General features: G+C 52.0%; 1 protein-coding gene across 2 annotated transcripts in view; it reads left to right on the forward strand.

Moving 5' to 3' along the window:
• ERGIC1 (endoplasmic reticulum-golgi intermediate compartment 1) overlaps positions 1–16,986 on the forward strand; it is a 116,496-nt gene that overhangs the window by 77,641 nt on the left and 21,869 nt on the right. For both annotated transcript variants that reach the window (XM_018065547.1, XM_013972670.2), the window contains exon 6: positions 11,444–11,548. In XM_018065547.1, the coding sequence (XP_017921036.1) occupies positions 11,444–11,548 (105 nt within the window). The remainder of the gene's footprint in view (positions 1–11,443; positions 11,549–16,986) is intronic.

The following is a 16,986-nucleotide window of genomic DNA, read 5'->3' on the forward strand; positions in this document are numbered from 1 at the left end:
TTTTAAAAAGTAGACTCAGGTTTTCCTATTAAATGATAGTTTTAATGATATAGAACTCTATTATTTTCTGTTGACCAATCATGATACAAATGGTATTAAGTGAGTGATAGTTACATAATCACCATAGTAAAAGGTGTTTATCGGTTTTCACAATCAATACCCAGACAAAAAACAAAAGATAATTACGATTGCAAGCCATAATGGGAACGTGATTAACCTAACAATATAAAATAATTACATACAATTGGGGGGTTAAATAGAGTGAAGTGGCAAGTGGCAGTGCATACATGAACATGTTCTCATCCACTCAGCCAGTCTGTGATTTTGGTTGGTACACTAAATCCATTTACAGTTAAGGTAATTATCGATACGTATGATTCTATTATCATTTTCTTAATTGTTTTGGGTTTATTTTGTGTAGGTCTTTTTTTCTCTTGTGTTTCTTGCCTAGAGAAGTTCCTTTAGTATTTGTTGTAAAGCTGTTTTTTTGGTGCTGAATTCTCTTAACTTTTGCTTGTCTGTAAAGTTTTTGATTTCTCATCAAATCTGAACAAGAGTCTTGTTGGGTGGAGTATTCGTGGCTGTAGGTTCTTCCCTTTCGTCACTTTAAATATGCCATGCCATTCCCTTCTGGCTTGCTGGGTTTCTGTTGAGAAATCAGCTGCTGATGGGAGTCCCCCTGTGTGTTCTTTGTCGTTTTTCGCTTGTTTCTTTAATGTTTTGTCTTTGTCTCTGATTGTCATCATGTTTGATTACTGTGTGTCTCTGTGTGTTCACCCCTCGGTTTGTCCTGCCCGGAACTCTCTGCTTCCTGGGCTTGGTTTGTGCCGGGGTCCAGCCCTGGTGGATCCAGGGAATTCAAAGCGGGGATGGCGTTGGCAAGGAGAACTTATTTATTAATATAGAAATATAAGATTAGATTGGGGAGAAATAGTGTAGTAGGAAAATTAAGTGGAGAAAGAAGGCTGAATAACTTGGCTTAAGGGGAAGGCCAATAAAGTTCCAGACAAGGAGCTTGCACCATCTACGTTGGGCCACCGGCGCCCACTTGAATATCGAAGGGTGCCCCGCCTTAGGCTCCCTTTCGCGCGGGTCTTAGAAGCCAGGACAAGTCAGTAGACATGGCGAGCCGCCCCGCTCCAGATGGGAATTCAGCCTGAAATTAGAGTAAAGAGGAGACACGGCCCTGCCTCTATTGTCTAGAAAGGCCTTTTATACCTTTTTGATTGTACCTAGAGATCAATGGGTAATACAAAATTATGCAGTGTTAGCAGCCCAGACTCATCAAAACCAGGCTTTTCTCTCTGCATACCTAGTTGTATACACAAGTCTTAGGTAACTTACATCATCTTCCGGCCAAAAGGGCCAATTAACATTTTACAGCCTTTTTTCTGATAAGGGTTCGTCAACCAGAAGACTTATTTGTGTTGATCTTCCCAAAGTCTGGTGCCACTCTCAGAAAACACTAAATAAAGTTACATTCTTACATAGCAAAGACACAGCAATTTATAACAAGTAAAAGGGGTACAGTGATTTATAACAAAAGGAAAGTAATTAACTCAAAAGTCTAGTGTTGCTAACATCAAAACTACTATATATCTTTTTCCATATCCCGTTTACATCGATTAACATCCTCCCAGGTGCCTAAAAAATAAAGAATATGGAGGCCTGGCAGTAGTCATTGAGTCAACAGTGAAAACCCGTCACCGATATGATTTTTAACTCTTTAGAAAAGGCTCTGTATCTTGAAGATGCTTTAAGCTTTGTGCCTCTCGTGGTTGGGGGGCTGTAAGCAATTCACAAGCTGTAAGAGGTCCGGGGAACCTGTTAGGCAAGCTAGAGAGTTATCATAGGGGGTTTAACTGAAACATCCCTTTCAAATGCAGAAGACTAAAGCCCTGACTTGACTTTTTCCAGAGAATATCAGAAGAGTGGAAAAGCAGGCAGATTTTTTGGTTTTTGGGGTACATGCTCAGGAAATTCCAGGGGGAACCCCTGAAGCCTAATCACGTCCTTGCGTTTTGCCAGGCTTCCTTCCTCATGACCTTGTCATGGGCGGGATTCCTCACGCTGGCTCCCGGCATGTTTGCTCTTTGCTTTCCCGTCTTAGGAAAGTTTCCAGCTGTTATTTCTTCATATGTTTTCTCAGGTCCTTTGTGTTTCTTCTCCTTCCAGGATTCCTATAATGCAAAAGTTGGTGCATTTAATGTTCCAGAGGTCTCCTTGGCTGTCCTCTTTTTTTTTTTTTTTCATTCTTTTTTATATGTTCTGTTCTGTGGCAGTGATTTCCACCATTCTGTTCTGCAGGTCACTTATCCGTCTTGTGCCTTTATTGATTCCTTCCAGTATGTTGTTCATCTCTGTTTGTTTCTTCTTTAGTTCTTCTAGGTCTTTGGTAAACACTTCTTGCATCTTCTTAATCTTTGCCTCTATTCTTTTTTTCAAGATCCTGGATGATCTTCACTATCATTATTCCGAATTCTTTTTCTGGAAGGTTGCGTATCTTAACTTCATTTGGCTGTTTTTCTGGTGTTTTATCTTATCCCTTCATTTGGTACAAAACCCTTTGCTTTTTCATCCTGGTTTACTTTCTGTCATGCGGTTTTGTTTCTAGCCTCTGTGGGATTGTGGTGGTTCTTGCTTCTTCTGTCTGCCCTCTGGTAGATGAGGCTAAGAGGCTTGTATAAGCTTTTTTTTTTTTTCTGTCTATGTATTTTATTTTTTGACTCTTTTTTAATATAAATTTATTTATTTTAATTGGAGGTTAATTACTTTACAATATTGTATTGGTTTTGCCATACATCAACATGAATACACAATGGAGTATTACTCAGCCATTAAAAAGAATACATTTGAATCAGTTCTAATGAGGTGGATGAAACTGGAGCCTATTATACAGAGTGAAGTAAGCCAGAAAGAAAAACTCTAATACAGTATACTAATGCATATATATGGAATTTAGAAAGATGGTAACGATAACCTTGTATAAGCTTTTTGATGGGAGGAACTGGTGATGAGAAAAACTGGGTCTTGCTCTGGTGGGCAGGGCCATGCTCAGTAAAACTTTAATTCAGTTGTCTGCTGACGGGTGGGTTGCTCTCACTTCCTGGTGGTTGGCCTGAGGCTCAGGCTCTATGGTAGGGTTAATGGCGACCCCGAAGAGGATCTCGGCCAAGCGACCCCTTCCAGGACTGCTGCTGCCTGTGCCCTTGTCCCCTTGGCGGGCCGTTGCCAAGGCATGCCTCCACAGGAGACCCTCCAAAATTAGGGGTAGGTCTGGTTCAGTCTCCTGTGAGGTCACTGCTCCTTTACCCTGGGTCTTGGCGCACAGAAGATTTTGTTTGCTCTCTAAGACTGGAGTCTCTGCTTTCCCTAGTCCTGTGGAAATCCTGTGATCAAAACCCACTAGCCTTCCGAGTCAAACTCCCTGGGGATTCCCAGTCCCTTTGCAGATTCCCAGATTGGGAAGTCTGACATGAGGCTCAGAACCTTCACAACAGTGCAAGCACTTCTTTGGTATTATTGTTCTCCAGATTCTGAGTCGCCTACCCATTTGATTTTATTGTGATTTCACCCCTCCTCCCATCTTGTTGCGACTGCTTCTTTGTCTTTGGACACGGGGTACATATTTTGGGTGGGTTCTAGCACCCTGTTGTCGATGGTTGTTCAGATTTCTGGCTTTTAAAAGTCGCAGTGAGCCTGAGTCTCATTGGAAACAACAACCTGGAGCTAAAGCCCCCCTTGGTGTGCCCCCCTTAGCATGCCCCCCCTAGTGTGCCCCCCTTGGCGTGCCCCCCTTAGCATGCCCCCCCTAGTGTGCCCCCCTTGGCGTGCCCCCCTTAGCATGCCCCCCCTAGTGTGCCCCCCTTGGCGTGCCCCCCTTAGCATGCCCCCCTTCGTGTGCCCCCCTTAGTGTACCCACCTAGTATGCACCCTAGTGTGCCCCCTTCGTGTGCCCCCTTAGCGTGCCCCCCTTCATGTGTCCACCTTGGTGTGCCCCCTTGGCGTGCCCCCCTTGGCGTGCCCCCCTTGGCGTGCCCTCCTTCCTGCAGTCCCGGCTGGATGACTGGGAGGCTCAGCTCAGATGCTGGGGATGATTGGACCTGTCTCTCTCCATGTGGTCTCTCCATGTGGATTTCTTGCATCATACAGCTCAGGTTTCCTTAAATACTAAAGCAGACACTTCTGCAACATTTTGTGGGTTAATGGGAGTTAGCTGCCAGCCCAGGTTCTGCAGTGGAAATACGGAGGGACTGGGAGAAATACTCAAGGGTGTGGGTGCTGGGAGGTGTGGCTCAGGGGTCCCTTCATTGATCAGCTACCACACAGGGTCTTGGCTGTGCCCTGTGACTTGGATTTATGGTGTGTGTGATGGGGCCCATTTGAAGGTTTTAAGTAGGAAAGCAGTGCAGTTGATTTATGCTTTAGAATTGCACTATCCAGTACAGTAGCCTACAGCTCCATTTAACTTTTTTTTAATTGAGTAAAATTCAGTCCCCTAGTCTCACTTGCCACATTGCAAGCTACACGTGGCTAGTGGCTACCATATTAGTGCAGATATGAAACATTTTCATCATCAGGGAATGTTCTCCTGGACAGCAGATCTTTAGAAAGAACACTTGGGCATCTACACGGAGGGGGCCAAGAGCAGAGATCACAGGCGATGCTTGTGGCAGTGGTATTGGAGAGAAGGGTCCAGACCAGGGAGGTGGCGTCAACAAGACTTACTCATCAACTGGTTGTGGGTGGCAAGGGCAAGAGTGGAATCGAAGAAACCTCCTGGGCTTTTTTCTCGACAGCCGGGTGATCCCGTTCTCTATATATGGAAGCATGGAAAAGCATGGACTCTGTGGGAGTGGGGGCTGAGACTCAGTCTGTCAATTCTGGACACATGTCCTTTAGGATTCTCACTGGAGATGTTAAATTGGAAGTTGAGGGGGTGCTTCTGGAGCTCGTTAGAGAGCTCTGGGCTGGAGATATAAATGTGGGAGTCATCTGTAAACAGGTGATGGCTGTCGTGGTCTGTGTCAGTGCCCCTCAAAGTGGGGTCCCCAAGTTCCAACAGCGTGGAAGGACCCAGATGGTTATCATACCAAGTGAGGTAGGTCAGAAAGAGAAAGACAGACCCTGTATGATCTCGCTTATATGCAGAATCTAAAATATGACCCAAACTTACCTACAAAACAGAAGCAGACTCACAGACATAAAACAGACTTGGGCTTGCTGAGGGGGAGGGGTGGACTGGGAGTTTAGGGTTAGCAGTGAAAACTGTTACAGGTAGAATGGATAAACAGCCAGGCCCTACTGGATAGCACAGAACTATATCCAGTATCCTGTGATTAAAGCATAATGGAAGAGGATATGAAAAAGAATGTGTATATGGATAACTGAGTCACTTTGCGATGCAGCAGAAATTAATACAACATTGTTAATCAACTGTATGTCAATAAATAAATAAAGTGGGCCCCCCAGCAAGAGCAGTAGCCTCACCTGGAACCTGTCAGGAATGCAGATTCTCAGGCCCCACATCAGACCTACGGAATCTGTGTTGTAACAAGCCCTCCAGGGAGTCCTGATGCCACTCATGTTTGAGAATCGTTGGTCTAAGCTAGATTACCTAGGGAGAGGTGTAGAGTGTTCTAAACCTGGGGTCCACAGATGCCCCAGGAATGCAGATCAAATTCAAAGAGTCTGTGAACCTGGATGGGAGAAAAAAAATGACATGTTTAGTTTCATAAATGCTAAACTCCGATTTGGCACTCTCTCCTATGCTGAATGTAGGCTGTAAGCCACAGTAGCATTAGCAGCACCTGTGACCTTGTCACCAATAGAAATTACAACGTATATGTCGCTTTAAAATTGTCACAGATCATTTTGAGGTGCTGTTGACACTCATCGCAGTTTTGAAATTACAGTCATTAGTTGGCCTGTGACCGGGTCTTGTTATTTGCTGCATTAATAAAGAGGCATGCGCAAATGTTTGATCTATTTTGTTACTGTTTAAAATATTATTTCTCTACTCTGTGATTCTATATGTTTTATGCATTTGAAACACTTGAGGCAATTAAAATGAAGGTGTTGGCAGACTGACAAAGGGTCCATGGTACCAAAAATATAAGAACCTAAATCTTGATAAGGACGCAGTCTGAGGGCCGACTTCTGGTGCCCACCAGCGTTTAGAAGTGGGCAGGAAAGGCAGAAGGAGCAGCCAGATAGGTAGGAGGAAACCAGGGCTGAGTGGGCCCTGGAGTCTGGAAGGGAACATAATCAAAGAGTAAGGCTGGTGCTCCAAGGATGGGGTGGACCACTGACCCAGTGCTGCAGGGAAAGCCCCCTGCGAGACAGAGAACAGGTCCACTGCACAGCGGAGTTCTGGGGATGCTGGCCGCGGTGGAGGATGGGCCTCGGAGATGAGGGAAGGCCAGTGCGCGCACAGCCAGGGAGGTGGGTGCGTGAGTGGTGGGCCAGGCTCTCACTCCACCTCCAGTGCCCTCTCTCTGCCCCCGTCTCTGCCCGCAGAGCTGCTGCTCCCTCACAGGTCTTGACACGGGTCCCTCGGGGCACCCTCCCTCCCCTTCCTCCACCCTCATGGTCCGTATGTTGCTCCAGTCCTCTTCACATTCTAACTTCTTTGGACCATTGCTTCCCCTTCCCCCCGCTCATTTGTTCACGCATCCTGCTCTCGAGAGTGCCTGCTGTGTGCCTGGCCCCACGTTCGGCACTGGGGTGCGGTGCCGAGAGAAGCGACCGAGGCCCCTGCTCTTGGTGGCACTTACCGTCTGTTACGGGGTGACAGGTAAACCCTCAAGCCAGTGTGTAATTTCATGAAGCGGCTGGGGAGAGAATAAGTGAGTGTTATGGTGGAGGAGACCCACTGAGACGGAGAAGGCCTGTCTGTGGCGTGGAAAGATGGTTGAAGATGAACGGACCATACACACGCACCTCCCTCTTGTGGAGGTCTTCCTGGCGAGGGGTGTGATCACATGGGTTAAGCAGATATGGACACCCCAGATGGTGAGCAGGAGGCGCCCGGGAGAGACAGGAGGACCACCTGGGAAACAGCCCAGGGCCACACTCTACCCAGCGTGGCAGCCATGCCAAGGCTACAGGCGGCTCCCCTCAGCAGGCTCTGATGGGTGTCCTGCTGGCTCTGGCTGAATGAGAACTTGCTCTTTGGGGTCAGACAGACCTGTGGTTGAGAATCCTAGCAAGGACATTCACTGGTTAAAAGCCTAAGCAATTTTAGCCTCTCGGAGCCTCAGTTTCCTCGTCTGTAAGATGGGGATAGTGATACTGCCCTCACAGCTTGTGAGACGTGAACAAATTAAAGTCTGTGAAGTGCATGTCTCAGTGGGGACAGGACAAATCTTGCTGCCCTTCCCCAGCTGGCCTTATCTCCTGTCAGTGGGGTATCCGTGATCTCATCAGCTGGTACCTGCCAGCACTCCAGGGCAAGTGTGCTCACGAAGTGTGCAGGGATGACGTCCAAGAAGTGGGTTTTCTCTGGTCAAGGAGGGCTGGGATTCTAGAACAGGGTCACACCAGCCCTCACCTCTTGGCAGCCGCTTATTGGGTTTTCACCTGGCTCTACCCCACTGTTAGCTTATTCAGTCCTTGCAGCAGTGTGTAGGAAACAGGCGCAGGGTATTACGTGACCTGCTGAAGGGCCAGGAGCCAGGATCTCGAGCCAGGCCACCTGGCAGCAGGCTCCCTGCTCTGTCCCTGCACCCCTGCTCGCTGTGGCTTCAGGCCAGCATCTCGGTCACAGCTCAGGCCAGCCTCCTGTGCAGGGTTAAGGGCTCGTGCCTCCCTGGAGCGCCCCGTCGAGGGGTGCTTTGATAGGAAAGGCAGCTGTGATGACAGTGAGGTCTGCAGCCCCCCACCCTCCCATCTCCCTGCAGCAGGTTCACACGTGCCCTGTGGCCCCCTTATCCACTCATCAGGAGGTCAGCCAGATCCCAGTGTGCGCCTGTTTCGAGCAGCCCCCAGCCACGCAGACTCCTTGCTTAATCACCCAGCCCCCCAGGAGGAGGACAGGATGGGCCAGCCCGGCTCCATCTATATGTTTTTGAACGCCCATCAGAGACACTGACGTCAGTTCCTAAGTCATAGCTCTAAAAGCGTCGTCTCTGCTTTCTTCAGCCCAGCGTGTGCTGGCATGAGTCAGCCACCTGTGATGGATTCCGTGCCGAGGGGGAGTGGGTCACTGAGTCACAGCCCCGCGGGGCAGCGGCGGGTGGCAGATGTGCGGAGCCAGCCTCCTTGACTCACTTGACTCTGGCCGCATGAGGCCCAGGCTCCAAGCCCAGTTCTGAACCCTGCTCACGGCCTTGTCCACAGGGGGCCCCATGTCACCGCCTAGAAAAACTCAGAAGGACGCGCACCGGATGCTGTCAGCTTCTTACTTCTGGGGGCAGCAGGCAATGGGACTTTAGTTCTAATTTTATCACGTGACATTGTTCATAGTGAAAAATATATTTCCTGGTGGCTCAGACAGTCGAGAATCCACCTACAATGCAGGAGACCCAGGTTAGATCCCTGGGTTGGGGAGCTCCCCTGGGGAAGGAAATGCCTGCCCACTCCAGTATTCTTGCCTGGAGAATTCCATGAACAGAGGAGCATGGCGGGCTACCGTGGATAGAGTCGCAGAGAGTTGGACACGACTGAGCGACTTTCACGTCTAGATATTATTTATTTAACTAGCAATGAAGGTTAAATTACTTTCAGAATGCAGTAGGATTTCCACCCTGCACATATACACTTTTTCCCTCTTCCAGAAGGGTTGTTTTCTCTCGGCTCGGATGTGTTCGTGCCATGAAGCCAGCCCGGTAACACCTGCCGTCAGTTGTGTATTCCTCATCTCATTTAACCCTCCCACAACCCTTTGTGGTCATTATTCCCATTTTCCTGATGGGGAAACCGAGGCACAGAGTAGTGGGTACTGAGCTTGCCCAGGGGCCTCCAGCTAGGAAGTGAGGCCAGACCAGAACCTGTGTGTGGCCCTTGGCTGCTGCCCTACCATCGGGCCCCTGAAATGGGCAGCGCTGTCCTGCCAGGGAGATCTTGCCAAGTTGTTGTTCCTGTTCCCCCCCAGCCAGGCCCAGCAGGTTGCCCCCTCCTCCGAGCAGCCCAGGGCACACTTGACTGCGACTCACTGAGGCCAGGCCATGCTCTGTTGGCCTGGTACCTCTCCCGTCAGTCCAGAGCTCAAGCCCCAGTGAAGACAGGAATATTGCTGCAGGAAGCCCACAGCTTTATGCTGGAGACAGGCGTGCTTATCAAATAAGTGGACTCTGATGGACTGGTGGGCCGGTGGACGCTAAGCCACAGGCCATATTCCTTCCTCCAGTGCAGCTTTTGCAGGTTTTGCTGAGCTGGAATGAAATAAAGCCTGAGTTTTCAGGGGGGCAGGGCCTTTGCCAAGCAGCGCCCCCCATGGCTCTTTGTCTCCTGCCGCAGCTGCTGCCCCAGGTCTCTGGGGGTTCATTCGTACCCAGCTCTTCTTGTTCCTCACACGTGCCTCCGACCCGGCAGCTTCTGACCTCCATACCTGTTCACGCCGGCCCCTCTGCCCGGATGCCCTTCCCCCTTGTTCCTGACTCAGCTTCAGAGCTTAGCGCTGGGTCTTTTCCCTGAGAACACCCCCAGATGAGCTGGGGGCCCTCCGTCATCGCTCCCACAGTCTGTGCTTCCGTCTGGACCAGTGTGGTCAGGCAGCCACATTTTCTGTCCCGAGTCTGTGTCACAGCAGGCCAAGGGCTCATCCAGGGCCAGGCTCTCATCTGGGTCATCTCCCTGAGCCTGGCACCTCCCGAAGGACTGGCACCTCCTGAAGGGCTGCCTCCACATGGCGTCAGCCCAGGGCTGCTGAGGTCAGTCGCCCCAGTTTTGACATGTGACAATAGCAAGTTTCTTCACTGCTCTGAGCCTCGGTTTCCTTTCCTGTAAAACAGAAGTTGTTGTTCAGTCACTCAGTCATGTCCGACTCTTTGCAACTCCAGGGACTGCAGCACGCCAGGCTTCCCTGTCCTTCACCATCTCCCGGACTTTGCTCAAACTCATGTCCATTGAGTCGATGATACCATCCAACCATTTCATCCTCTGTCGCCCCCTTCTCCTGCCCTCAGGGTCTCCCTGCATCAGGATTTTTTCCAATGAGTTGGTTCATTACATCAGGTGGCCAAAGTATTGGAGCTTCAGCTTCAGCATCAGTCCTTCCAGTGAATATTCAGGAGTTACCGGGTGCCAAAGCCAAAAGTGCTATTTTAAGGATTAACGTCATTTATTCATTCTTTCATTCATTCAGTACATATTTATTAAGCACCTGCTCTGGGTCAGATCTAGGGAATACAGCATCAAGTCAGGCACAAACCCCACCAGTGGAGGGTTTCTGTTCTCGTGGGGGGACACAGAGGAGGACAAGTTGAGGGCAAGGTGGCACGTGATGCTGAGTGTTTCAGCACTTCAGGGCCTTGGGGGATGGGTGGCGGGGGATCCCGGAGCAGAGGCCAGACGGCAAGCCATGTGAAGAAGGTTCCAGAAGGGGGCGCAGCACAAAGGCCCAAGATGGTACCATACTGGCACTGTTCCCGGGGCAGCGGGGAGGCCGGCGTGACCAGAGGGAGGAAGCAGAGCAGGACACGAGGATGTGGCTTCACCTCGAGAACAGATGCCTTGGAGGGTCCTGAGCAGAGGCGTGCCGGGACCAAACCCAGGTTCAAAAGGTCCCCATTGGCCACTGTTGGGAAAGGGCCCGGGAGAGTGAAGGGTGGCAGCTGGGAACCCAGTGGGGACGCTGCCGCCATGTCCAATCCAGGAAGGCGGTGGAGGCTGGAGGGGTCAGATGCTGGGCATCTCAGGGGTGGAGCTGGCAGCATTTCCTGATGGGTGGGACGTCTGTGTGAGAGGAAGACAGGGCCAGGACGATAGCGAGGGCAGTGGTCTGAGCAGCGGTGGGGAGGGAGGCCCCAGGAGGCTCAGTACCGCTCGCAGGCTGCGCTCTGCAGGGCCTCAGCACCAGAGGGGAAAGGGGGGCCCTGCGGTCTCGACTTCACGGGCCCCAGTCTGTGGTGATGCGGTAGCCGGGCTAGTGATGGTATTTGGGGTGTGAGGATGCTTCCTGAGTCTGTGCGCCTACCCCCCATGTGGGGAACAGCCAGGGATTGATGATGGGCGGCTTCCTCTCTGAGCCTCGGTCCTTCACCAGGCGCCCAGCTGGGCCCTTCACATGCCTCCTCCACCCACAGCCTGACAGCCCCCTCCAGTGGGTACTGTTAACACCCCCTTTCCACAGACAAGGAGTCTGAGGCTAAGAGAGAGCTGTGTCCCACAGCTGGGAAATGGCCAAGCTGGGATGCAAATCCAGATCCAGCCCAGGTGAGGCCCTGCACCCCGCCTGCTGGGGCTGCCAACCCAGCCCCTGAGCTCTCCATCTCTCCCCCAGGTCCCGGGCAACTTCCACGTGTCCACACACAGCGCCACAGCCCAGCCGCAGAACCCGGACATGACCCATGTCATCCACAAGCTCTCCTTTGGGGACACGCTGCAGGTGAGCGGGCCACAGCTGGTGTGGGTGCAGGTGGGCATCAGCGCCTCTTCCGTCCTGCTCGGGCACCGAGAGAGGCCCTCCAGAGGGGTCATGCCCTTCAGGCCTCTGCTCCACCAAACGCACCCCCGCCTTCCTTCCGAGCGTGGCTACCCTGTCCCCAACACTGCTCTCAGAGCCTCAGCTTGAGACTGGGGCCTGGGGAGGGGACCGACTTTCACGAGCAAGTCCTCAGTGCTGGCACTCTCTCTGTGCCAGGCTGGCCTCGGGAGGGAGGAGGGGGCACCGCATCTGACAGTGGGAGCTGGGCCCAGAGGAGCCACTTGTCCGGAGACCCCCAGTGGGTATCGGCCTGGAGTCCGGGGCCCTGTCCGCCGTGGTGTCGGTGCCCACGTCCGTTCAGGAGGCATGAAGGAAGTGTCCTGAGAGTCCTTGTGATTTTGATGGAAAAGGCCACATCCGGCCGGCCCAGCCCGACAGTTTCCTCCCCGGGACGGCGGACGCTGACCGCCTGAATTCTGCTGGCCACGAGAAGGGAGCTATGCTGCCGGCTCTCAGCCCCCGGCACCGCAGGGCACCGCAGTGCTGATGAGGAGGGCTGCTCTGCCCTGCGGGACACGGGGGCGTCGAGGCTCAGAAGCGGACGTAACTGCTCCAGCCGCGGTGCTGATCTAGCTACCCCAGCTCCCGCCCCCAAGTCTGGCTTGATGAGAATCCTGTTTTGTGGGTGAGGTTGCTGCATTGATGCCCTCCAGACACCGTGATGTGTGCACGGGGCCCAGGTTGGCACTTGAGCGCACGCACGCACACCATTACTGCCCATGTGTACACACGTCTGCTCACATGAACAAACATACTCATCAGACACACACTGAAAGGTGGGCCCCGACATACATATGCTCGTACGTGCACCCTGAGCGCATACACTGAACACACAGCACACACTCATGGCTTACACAACACACACACTGGGGTGTACAAGCGTGCTTACAGGCAGCCCCCAAACCGGAGCAGTCACCCCTGGACACACACATATACTCACCTGTCAGAGATACACACACACACACACACACACACCACCCAGAGATACACACACACAGACACACACCACCCAGAGATACACACACACCACCCAGAGATACACACACAGAGACACACACCACCCAGAGATACACACAGACACACACCACCCAGAGATACACACACACAGACACACACACCACCCAGAGATACACACACACCACCCAGAGATACACACACACACACACACACCACCCAGAGATACACACACACCACCCAGAGATACACACACACCACCCAGAGATACACACACACAGACACACACCACCCAGAGATACACACACACCACCCAGAGATACACACACACCACCCCAGAGATACACACACACAACACACACCACCCAGAGATACACACACACACACACACACCACCCAGAGATACACACACACACACACACCACCCAGAGATACACACACACATACACACACCACCAGAGATACACACACACAACACACACCACCCAGAGATACACACACACATACCACCACAACACCACCCACAGAGATACACACACACACACACACCACCCAGAGATACACACACAACACACACCACCCAGAGATACACAAACACCACACCAGAGAACACACACCCACCCAGAGATACACACACACAGACACACACCACCCAGAGATACACACACACCACCCAGAGATGCACACACACCACCCAGAGATACACACACACATACACACACCACCCAGAGATACACACACACACACACACCACCCAGAGATACACACACACAGACACACACCACCCAGAGATACACACACACAGACACACACCACCCAGAGATACACACACACCACCCAGAGATACACACACACAGACACACACCACCCAGAGATACACACACACATACACACACACCACCCAGTGATACACACACACACACCACCCAGAGATACACACACACCACCCAGAGATACACACACACCACCCAGAGATACACACACACAGACACACACCACCCAGAGGTACACACACACACACACACCACCCAGAGATACACACACACCACCCAGAGATACACACACACCACCCAGAGATACACACACACAACACACGCCCCAGAGATACACACACACCACCCAGAGATACCACACACATACACACACCACCCAGAGATACACACACACATACACACACACCACCCAGAGATACACACACACACACACACCACCCAGAGATACACACCACACAACATACACACACACACACACACACCACCCAGAGATACACACACACCACCCAGAGATACACACACACAGACACACACCACCCAGAGATACACACACACATACACACACCACCCAGAGATACACACACACACACCACCCAGAGATACACACACACCACCCAGAGATACACACACACACACACACCACCCAGAGATACACACACACATACACACACCACCCAGAGATACACACACACACACACACCACCCAGAGATACACACACACACACACACACCACCCAGAGATACACACACACACACCACCCAGAGATACACACACACCACCACCCAGAGATACACACACACACAGACACACACACCACCCAGAGATACACACACACACACACCACCACCACCCCAGAGATACACACACACCACCCCAGAGATACACACACACACCACCCCAGAGATACACACAACACCAACATACACCACACCACCCAGAGATGCACACACACCACCCAGAGATACACACACACATACACACACCACCCAGAGATACACACACACACACACACCACCCAGAGATACACACACACCACCCAGAGATACACACACACACCACCCAGAGATACACACACACAAACACACACCACCCAGAGATACACACACACACACACACCACCCAGAGATACACACACACCACCCAGAGATACACACACACACCACCCAGAGATACACACACACAAACACACACCACCCAGAGATACACACACACCACCCAGAGATACACACACACCACCCAGAGATACACACACACATACACACACCACCCAGAGATGCACACACACCACCCAGAGATACACACACACATACACACACCACCCAGAGATACACACACACATACACACACCACCCAGAGATACACACACACATACACACACCACCCAGAGATACACACACACACACACACCACCCAGAGATACACACACACACCACCCAGAGATACACACACACAAACACACACCACCCAGAGATACACACACACATACACACACCACCCAGAGTTACACACACACACACCACCCAGAGATACATACACACACCACCCAGAGATACACACACACAAACACACACCACCCAGAGATACACACACACCACCCAGAGATACACACACACACACACACACCACCCAGAGATACACACACACACACACCACCCAGAGATACACACACACATACACACACCACCCAGAGATACACACACACATACACACCACCCAGAGATACACACACACACACAGCACCCAGAGACATGCACACCCACACACCCAGACCGGAGCGTCTTACACACAGATCCACAGGCACACGCGTGCCCCCACTGCCTGCCTCACACGTTCGTGCCACGCAGGCTGAGGCTTACTGAATCCTGTGTGTGCTGAGCACCTTCCTTCACAAGCATCATCCTCTTTTACCCTCTCAGCAGCCCCAGAGATACTAGATGTTGTCCCAGAGAGGGCACACCCTGGTGCAGAGCCCAGCTGTGAAGCCAGCTCTGCCCAGGGGCCACACCACGGGCTGCCTCCCATGCGCCCTGTCTGACTTCTTCTCCCTCCACGTTGCTCCCGCTTCTTTCCTGACATTTTTGCCCCTCCATGTATCAAGCACCACTTTCCCAGGCTCTTTGGAAGCCCCAGAGGTTTTCCTCTTGGAGGTGAGGCTTTGGAACCGCGGGCAAGGTCTCTCTGGGCCAGACTCGCTGTCCACACACTCTGGGAAGCACAGCCTGTCCTAGGACTGTGGACTCTGCCTGAAGGCGAATTCACACAGGCTTCACACCCACAGCCTCCCATCTTTTTGTTCAAGGGACTGCTCTGCGCTGGTTTCCCCACCTGCCTTTCAGGGTTTGGATCCTGGCTTCACCACTTACAAGTTGTGTGACCATGGACAAATTATTTATTCTTGCTAAGCCTCAGTGATCTCATCTCTAAAGTGGGAACAGTAATGGTACCTTCCTCATAGAATTGTAATGAAGATAAATTCATGCAGGTGAAGCTCTTGAACCGCTGCCTGGCTCAGAGTGAAATGAGCTGTGGCCTCACTCTGCCCCAGGCCCTGCAGGGTGAGATGCCGCCGGTGTGCAGGGCCTCCCACGGCCGTGGGGGAGACAGATGTGGGGTGCTCACTGCCTAGCAGGACAGGAGCTGACCAACTGCAGGCAGGTGGAGGGCCTGGGGCCCTTCATCTGTGGGCACTGGGCAGCATCCCAGCTGCCTGTGCGACCCACCAGGTCAGCAGATTCTTCGCGCAGCGGGGGAGGTGGGCACTGTGAGCCTTGGTGTACGCATGGGGATACCGAGGCTGGGGTCATGGCCCAGGGTCACGCAGCTCCCTGGAGGCGCCCCCAGAGTCCAAACCCCATCTTGGCAGCAGACCACACTCCCTCGTGGGCGCTGTTGGCCCCTCAGCCTGCACTGCACCCTGTGCTTTCTCACTGGGGACCAGTGTTCAGATGAAGCCTGGTTGAACCATCACAAAAACCCCTCAAGGATGCCGAGTGGCATTTATTTTTCCTGAGGAGGAAACAGGGTCAGAGGGGTTCAGTAACCTGCCCAGGGGCACACAGCTTGAAAACTAGGTATGTCTGGCCCCAGGCCTTCCTTGACTATGCCTCAGAGAATTATGGATTCATCAGACCCCCTCAAAATATCTGCTCTGCTCCAGGCTTTGCCTGAGGCCCTGGGGTAACAGCAGTGGATTCTTGCCCTCACGTGAAGAAGAGCCTAAGTGTAAATAAATGCCATTACAAGAGATAAGAGGGGCATAGGATTCTGGGCAGTGACATGGAGATGAAGGCAGGGTACTCCCCAGCTTGGAAAGTCAGGGCGGGCTTCCCTGAGGAGGTGACATCCAAGATGACATCTAAGCCAAGCACTGAAGGGTGAGAAGGATTTGGCCAAGCTCAGGACAGGGAAGTCTCATGGGCAGGGGTCATCTTGCATGTCACCCCTCTCCTAGAGCACCCTATGGCACATCCAATCAGTCATTTTCATATAAAAGACCCTCAAGATCAGTTTCAGAAAAAAAAAAAAAAGTGGGCCAGCAAGTGTCCATGACATCAGAACGGTGTTCTGTGCATGAGATGCTGGAGGCTCATCAGCGTCAGCGCAGAGGGCTC

This window comes from Capra hircus, chromosome 20, assembly GCF_001704415.2.
Source record: "Capra hircus breed San Clemente chromosome 20, ASM170441v1, whole genome shotgun sequence".
NCBI classification, from domain to species: Eukaryota; Metazoa; Chordata; class Mammalia; order Artiodactyla; family Bovidae; genus Capra; species Capra hircus.